Source organism: Coptis chinensis, chromosome 2 (genome assembly GCF_015680905.1).
Source record: "Coptis chinensis isolate HL-2020 chromosome 2, ASM1568090v1, whole genome shotgun sequence".
Taxonomy (NCBI): domain Eukaryota; kingdom Viridiplantae; phylum Streptophyta; class Magnoliopsida; order Ranunculales; family Ranunculaceae; genus Coptis; species Coptis chinensis.
Genome location: NC_141457.1, coordinates 19,444,617 through 19,452,017, shown reverse-complemented (window position 1 = coordinate 19,452,017; position 7,401 = coordinate 19,444,617). Strand labels below are relative to the sequence as shown.

The 7,401-nt window shown below is 37.6% G+C and overlaps 3 protein-coding genes across 3 annotated transcripts; all 3 read right to left on the bottom strand.

Moving 5' to 3' along the window:
• Positions 1–863: 863 nt before the first annotated feature.
• Positions 864–3,537, bottom strand: LOC147515253 (IAA-amino acid hydrolase ILR1-like 5). Its single transcript, XM_086592847.1, has 3 exons — positions 3,511–3,537; positions 3,352–3,402; positions 864–1,280 (listed from the first exon to the last, which is right to left on the bottom strand). The coding sequence occupies exons 1-3, from the start codon at positions 3,535–3,537 to the stop codon at positions 864–866; spliced, it is 495 nt and encodes a 164-aa protein (XP_086448973.1).
• Positions 3,538–4,172: 635 nt separating this feature from the next.
• Positions 4,173–4,649, bottom strand: LOC147515252 (uncharacterized). Its single transcript, XM_086592846.1, has one exon. The coding sequence runs from the start codon at positions 4,647–4,649 to the stop codon at positions 4,173–4,175; it is 477 nt and encodes a 158-aa protein (XP_086448972.1).
• A 106-nt stretch (positions 4,650–4,755) lies between these two features.
• LOC147515251 (uncharacterized) lies at positions 4,756–5,673 on the bottom strand. The gene has a single exon (XM_086592844.1). The coding sequence runs from the start codon at positions 5,671–5,673 to the stop codon at positions 4,756–4,758; it is 918 nt and encodes a 305-aa protein (XP_086448970.1).
• Between the last annotated feature and the right edge of the window lie 1,728 nt (positions 5,674–7,401).

Here is a 7,401-nt window from a genome sequence, read left to right as displayed (position 1 = left end):
GGGATTCTTTGCTCGGTGGCTGTAGAATTTTTGGGAATATCAAACTTGTAAAAAGAGCAGCAGAAACATTATTTGAAATAGAACCTAAGAATGCAGCAATATATGTGACCTTAGCCAATGTATAAGCTTCTGCTGGGATGTGGCACGAAGCGGCTACTATTAGAAAGGCTATCGATGAGCGAGGGGTGGTGAAGAAGCCAGGTTCTAGTTGGATGAAGGTTAAAAGGCAGATCCACGTGTTTTTGGGTGGAGATGAATCCCACCCAAGAAGCAAAGAAATTTACGACTTTTTAGAGGAACTGTCAAAAAGGATGAAGGAAGAGGGATTTGTGCCAAAGACATTATGTGCTGCATGATGTGGAGGAGGAGCAGGAGGAGCAAAATCTATCTTATCACAGTGAGAAACTTGCAATTGCATTTTGGATCATTGCCACACCTACTGGAACACCGATCAAGGTTTTTAGAGATTGCCATACTGCTATTAAATTTATATCAAAGATTGTTGCAAGGGAGATCACTGTCAGGGACTCTAATCGTTTCCATTGTTTTAAGGATGGAATTTGTTCATGTGGTGATTTATGGCGATTAAGATCCGTTGGTTTGACACATAATAGTTTCTTGATCTCGTCCATCTAGTGGAAGACACAAATGCTTTCGTTTTAGTATGTTTAACCTAAACGCCATCAACAATTATGGAAATAAGAGTTGTAGTTCTTATCAAGTAATAACTCACCCAACCAAGAAAAGAAGAAAAAATAGCATGTCATGTAGTGAAAATTTACAATTACATTTTAAGTAGTTAAAGCCTCATTTGAGATATCTTACATAATATATACAAAAAAGTGACTGTGGACTATGTTTCATTACAGAGCTCCTTGACTTTCAATACGAAGATCTTTTTTATCAACTGATTCCCATTGATCGTTAAGATATATCTCTGCAAGTGTAGTATGAAGTGTGACCCTAAGTGGAAGGACATCTTCATCTAAAAAGAAGTGTGGAGAATGCGGCGAGTGAACTGAACCCAAGTCCTCATTTCTAATTCCAATTCCGAACATTACACCAGGAATAACTTCTTGATAGAAACCAAAATCCTCGCCTGCCATCACCTTGTTAGCCGTTGTGACATTCTTCGGACCAAGTAAGAGCTTGCCAACCCTCTCCACATGTTCATGCAAGATCTCATCATTGATAGTAGTAGGGTAGGCCGGATACTCCTCTTCAAGGAAGTCAATGTCACTTTTACATCCGTAATGCAAAACCGCATGTCCCTTTATGACCTGCAATGAGCGCCATAGATATCAAGAAGAACGTAGAAAATATGAGGTTATCTCATGTAGGCATTTCCTTCATTTAAGAAGGGAGGCAGTCCAAATTTGTATGGTGAAGCCAAATATACAGAAAGTGCTATAGCATATAGCACTTGTTCTAAGTATGATGTTCTCCGACTTATGTATTTAACGGTAACTTTGGTGCCTTTCACCACCCATAAAGATATACAAATAGAGAAAGATCCCGTGTATTCGGATCTTGTTTACCTCTTTCAGTCTCCTCGAGTAAGTGCACATCCATCCGTGGTAAGACTTCTCAAAGTGCCCCGAGGTTCAAATAGATCGGAATTATGTTCGCTATCGCTTCCACCATGAAAATAAGTGACAGAGAGAACCTACATCAAGAAATTAAAGCTTCAGTAATAAACTGCATAAGTTAATATTTAATCTATATTGCAGATAAAGTAGGCTTAGAAAAACCGATATAAGGCTACAGAAAATTCTATCATCAACAATTGTGCTTAGTGCTATTCTCTTACTCTCCATCTGTATTATTTTATTTTATTTGGTGATTTTTCTGTATTGGTTTAGGATTTTTTGTTATTTTGTCTCGCTTTTTTTCATTATTATTTGTTTATAAAATTAGAATTTGGGGAGGTGCCTAAGAGGAGAAAGTTGCCTCTGATGCCCAAGGAAAAGAGAAATCTACTCGGGCAACATGTTGTATTCAAGTTTGGATATGCTTTCCTCATTCCTGACAGCAGTCTAAGGACTCTTAGGCAGAGCCTCTAGAACTGAGAGGTGAGAGTATTACTTCAAGTAAGCATTCAACAAATGGTGCTTTTACGTACATGTTCAGTATATGTGTTTGTAGTGCGTAATACCTTATTTTTCCACAGTTACATGAGATGTCTAAGCTCATGAAAGAGGCTGGTTATGTTAAGCGATCGGTTTCACATTGGATGATGAGAGTTATGAGGAATCAGATGTAAGAGTTCCAAACATCAGGTTTGATTGCCAAAAGGAGTATACATAAGAATGCCAAGAAAAGAGTTGTGAGAATCCTAAGAGAGGCTAGAAATTGGATCTACTTCTTGGAATTGGACACTATGAACCATGTTATCTATAGGTTTCCTGTCACAATCATTAAATGAAGGCAAAGATGTAAGTTATTGCCAGTTTCTTATGTTTGTTTTCCTTGTTTTGATTTATTTGATATGACTCAAGCAGATTCTCGAAATTCCAATTGTAAGCTATGCTAGGCGGGGGCCTTTACGATGGAATTTGACTTAAGCATTCATACACCAAAATTCATAAATATAATCGAGAATTATAAAGGAATTTTCACTTTTTGATGAGTAATTCATTGCGACACTATTACTCTTAGAGGGGTTGGGACACAAATATACATATGGAATTTGGATGAATGGGGGTCGGATTACTGTTTGGACTGGCAAGATGGAAAGGATACTTTGCCCTCAAGGTGACATTTTTATTCGGTCTAGAAGGATCGGGATCGTCCAGTCGGATCAACCCGTAAGGTTGGTAATTATCACATTCTATTTGAAGTCTGAAACATTTCTGTAGGAAGAAGGTTTTGTAGTTTTCTTTAAGTTGCAAATCAACTTATTATACCGTAGATAGTTTATTATCTTACTCTACTGGTTTTAGTTTATATGGGTTGATTTTTTTTTTAGTTATTACTTTTGCAATTAGTATTTGTTATTTCAGTTTTTCCTTTTTTTCTTATAGGTCCCTTTGAACTATTCCCTCCGATCCTACTTAGAAGTTATCTTTTTGGATCCTCTATTGAAGATCAAGGTTCAAGGGTCTACTAAGGTAATCAACTTAATTTATTATGTATAAGTCAGTAATAGAAATAGAAAATACATAATGTTTAAAATTGATTAAAAAAATAATCATGAGAATATATGTCTTCCAATGCCTTCAGCTTTAACATTATTATCTCATGTGTGCACAATAGAAAAAATGTATTAGAATTTAGTTAGATATAAAAATAAAACAAAAATATGTATGCGAGTGCAATTGGTTGTAATACATTTGTGTTTGATAATCTTACCATCTGATTGAGCTGTGTTGCTTGCTGTTCTTCAATTTGCATTTGTAGCCGCTGTGAAATTTATTCTGAAAAGTTTGATAATAACATTTGGTCAGTGGTATTAAATATATATTCATAGATTAAGAGATGATATGTTTGGATCATGTCTAGTTGACATACCTGTTGGTAGATTGTTGAAAACCTCATGGTAAACAATGTTCTCTCAGATGACCGTATGGTTTATTTTTCTTTGTTGTCTATCAATATCTTTAATCCTTCTCGTGGCGGGTACGGAAACAAAGAACATACAGTTGTCCATGGCTGAAAACGGGTGTAGGAAGGTAGATTCCAACATGTTTTAGAGTTTGACCCTGGCTCTTGTTGATTGTCATCGCAAAGCAAATTTTTATAGGAAATTGTCGTCGTCTTAGAATGAAAGGCCATTTTGATTCGTTTGAAGACATGACGATGCGATGGATGGGAACTCTTTTTCCGATATTCCTTCCTGTTATAATTTGTGCCTTGATAACCCTTTTCTCCTAGTTTTGTGATGATCAGCCTTGTGCCATTGCACATGCCCATACTGGGTTTGTGTTTCGAGGAGCATAATGGGTACGCATGCGCTTCAAATTTCGAAGTTCATGATTTGGAATCCCGCATAACTCTATCGTATTTAGGAACTCATTTGATACAAAATATCTTGATTTTGAATATTTCCACACATTGGGCTTATTGAGTCGGCAAGACTCGTGTATTTTTAGAGTCTCCTTCCAATGTCGAAAAGGATCGAATGAGTTAACCGTCGACACAATCATTTCTTGGTGTCAAAATGCATCCGTCTCTTAAGTATTCCAGCTTTGTATAGTTGTTCTCAATGTCGTGGTAGATGCTAGACACAATTTCTTTAATGCCGCTTCTCCAAAGCGAATGAGAAGATCGTCTGGGATTTTTATCCAAGTTGGCTCTTTGTTACTATTAAGAGCAATTGTAGGCAACTTTCCTTCACCTAAATCGAGGACCCACTTGCTGAATTTGGATATGGACTCAACCATTTCTGTATCAAAGTTTTCGTCTCTAAGTCGCATATTTTTTGTCAGTAGATAAACCTTGCATTGGTCCCACAAATGAGATCTGGTTAGTGAAGCGCAGACCACTTGTTCTCTTTTTCCTTTTGCGATAACGGGTAGAGTTTGTCTGAAATCTCCTCCCAAGAGTACTGTTTTTCCTCCAAAGACTTTTATATTGGATTGTGGATCTTTAAATCGCATCAGATCTCTCAAGGTTTTGTCCACTGCTTCAAAAGCATCTTTATGATTCATTGGTGCCTCATCCCACACAATAAGATCCGCCAAGATATGAGTTCACCAAAATGGTTGCCTTGGCCAATGTTGCAACATGAGTATTCATCAATGTCTATAGGAATTTTCAATCTGAATGTGCGCTTCTTCCTCCGGGCATTAATAGAGATGCTATACCTGAAGAAGCTACTGCCAACACAATTTTCCCCTGTGATCTCAATCTTGCTAGGATCGTGTTCCAAAGGAATGTTTTACCAGTTCCTCCGTTGCCATACACAAAAAATAGGCCTCCTGTTTTTTCCTCCACCGCATTGATAACTGCGTCAAAAACTCTCATTTGATCACTGTTTAGCTGTTTGTGATGCTTGGAGAACTCTTTGTTGAGGGCTACTCTATCGTAGCACAACTCTTCTTGAAGCAATCTGTTACCTTTACCAACATCAGACTCTTTCGACATGTCGGGAATTAGTTTTTCTGAAAAGTCTTTGAGTTTTTTATTGTACTTGTTTAATAATCTCTCAATCTTGCAAAGTGCACAATTTTGAATTTCCTCATCAGTGAGTGTCAGTTCATCGTTTTTGAGTCTGTTTCTTTCGTCGAAGAGAATATCCTCAGAAAGTAATTTCCAATTTCTATTCCATAGTTCCAAAGGATTGGTTATCTCGCAGTACATCAAAAGAGTGACGAACATTTGCCTCAATGTTTTTGGTAATGCTGAAATTGCTGCTTCTTTGATTGTTTCATGCCATTCACCATCGTCTTCCAACAGTCCTAGTGCAAGGCACGCTGACTTGTAGGTCGGATGCACTTTTCCATTTACTGTTCTTATCTCTTTAAAGTTCCTTGGACCCTTCACCGTGTTAAGAAGTAGACGAAGATAAAACCGTTCACCTGTTGTCGGTGGGGTATAGTATATCCTGCCTATAGTTCTTCCTGATTTCCTTCTTGTCCATTTCTTGTCATTGTTTGCATCCCAGACCCATTTTGTAGGAAATTCAGCATATGTCAATTGCCTTGTATCTTCGTTCTCCACATTCGTCTTCATCCACTAGGTGAATTGAGTGTCGTGCACTCCACTCCTATTTGCCACATCAGGTATATAATCACTGTCCTGGTATATGATAGGCTGTTGGTTTTCCAAGTGGAATGAAAGACGTTCGACTGCCGGGTTTCGATATTGAATGTGAAAACCGAGAATTCTCCAAGCTGCCTCATGTGCTGATAGATAACGACAGTCTTGATATTGTTTGATCTCGTCAACTTCACGTATGACCTGTTCTCCATTTGATTCGCCATCTTGGGTGTTCTCCTCAATAACAAATGTTGCTCTGTCACCACATTTGTGCACATATTTGAACAAATACTTAACAGACCTTCCTTGGTTGCAGAATTCGACATTTATGTGTGCTTGGTATTTGACAATCAAATCTCTGTTGTACGGAACAACCCAACTGTTATCAACTTTTTTCCCTTTCTTTGTAATAGCGAATTTGGAATCATTTCTTCTCATGTAAGCAGCAAATCCTTTTTCATCTATGGTTGTTTCGTTGCAAAATCTCTTTGGGAATTTTCTAGTGCATTTATTTTCATCCATGCAAGGAGATTTTTCATTTTCCGTGCCACATGGACCGTGTATCATGTATTGGACTACGGCTTGAAATCCCTATGGATCATCGACTTCATCGGGCAGCTCGGCAGAGATGATTTTTTGAATGTCTGATGGAGTTTTTAGTTTGTCGTGGAGGAACAACAATATATGAGCATGTGGTAGTCCCCTTTTTTGAAATTCAATTGTGTAAACAGCTGCAAAGAGGAAATCAGTTAGATTAAATACACAAAAAGGTAATAAGGACAGAGAAACAAAAGTCTGTATTGACTTAGAGGCTAAAGTTCGAAATTCAAAGTCCAAATGAAAATAAATAATTAGCCACTTTGGCTGATGTTAATATTAATTAATATATAGTTAATTAGGAAGTTCAACTAAAATTGAATAAATTAGATTCGTCAGTGAGACAGAAGGAGAGACATCTAGAAAATACCTGCCATAACCTTTCCGAAGTGTTGACCTCGACATAAATCGTCCATGAGTTGATCTAGCTTGATCTTGAATGCCCGAGCTACAATTAATGGGTCATCTTGTGGTTTTAGCCCCACTAAGGTGGTGAATTCTTCTATCTCTGGCCATTTAGAATTACAGGTAAATGTGATGAAAAGATCTGGTGATCCTGCATATCTACAAATAGCAATTGCGTCTTGATAGCTTTGAACCATATATCTTGGACCTCCTGTAAATGAAGAAGGTAGAACTAATCTTTTTCCAATCAAGTTTGGTGTTGTGTCCCCGACAACAACTGCATCTTGGAGACCTTGGTACAATTCTGATCTGATCTTTTTCTGGTTATCACGTATCCAACGTAGACGGAGCTCCACCACGCTTGTTTCTGCATCAACTACTAACTGGCTCAAAAGACGTCCACCTCTCATCGTTGTTTGTCCTTCATTTTTCTATGTTGAAGCCTGTAAGCATAGAATTCTCTAATGCTTATCAGATTATGCTTTTTGTCGACTTACTTCCACGTACATTATTTTTTTTAAATCGCAAATGGAAACCGTCTTCTCCAAATGGAAAAAGAATAGGATATTGCATAGCCATAAAGCTTGGTTGTAACTCATTCATCCTTTTTAAGCCTTCTGATCTTTTCTCGACAATTACGTCTCTACCATTATTATTTTCATGTCCGTCTCCAACAATTAATCCAGCAAATTCTGCTGC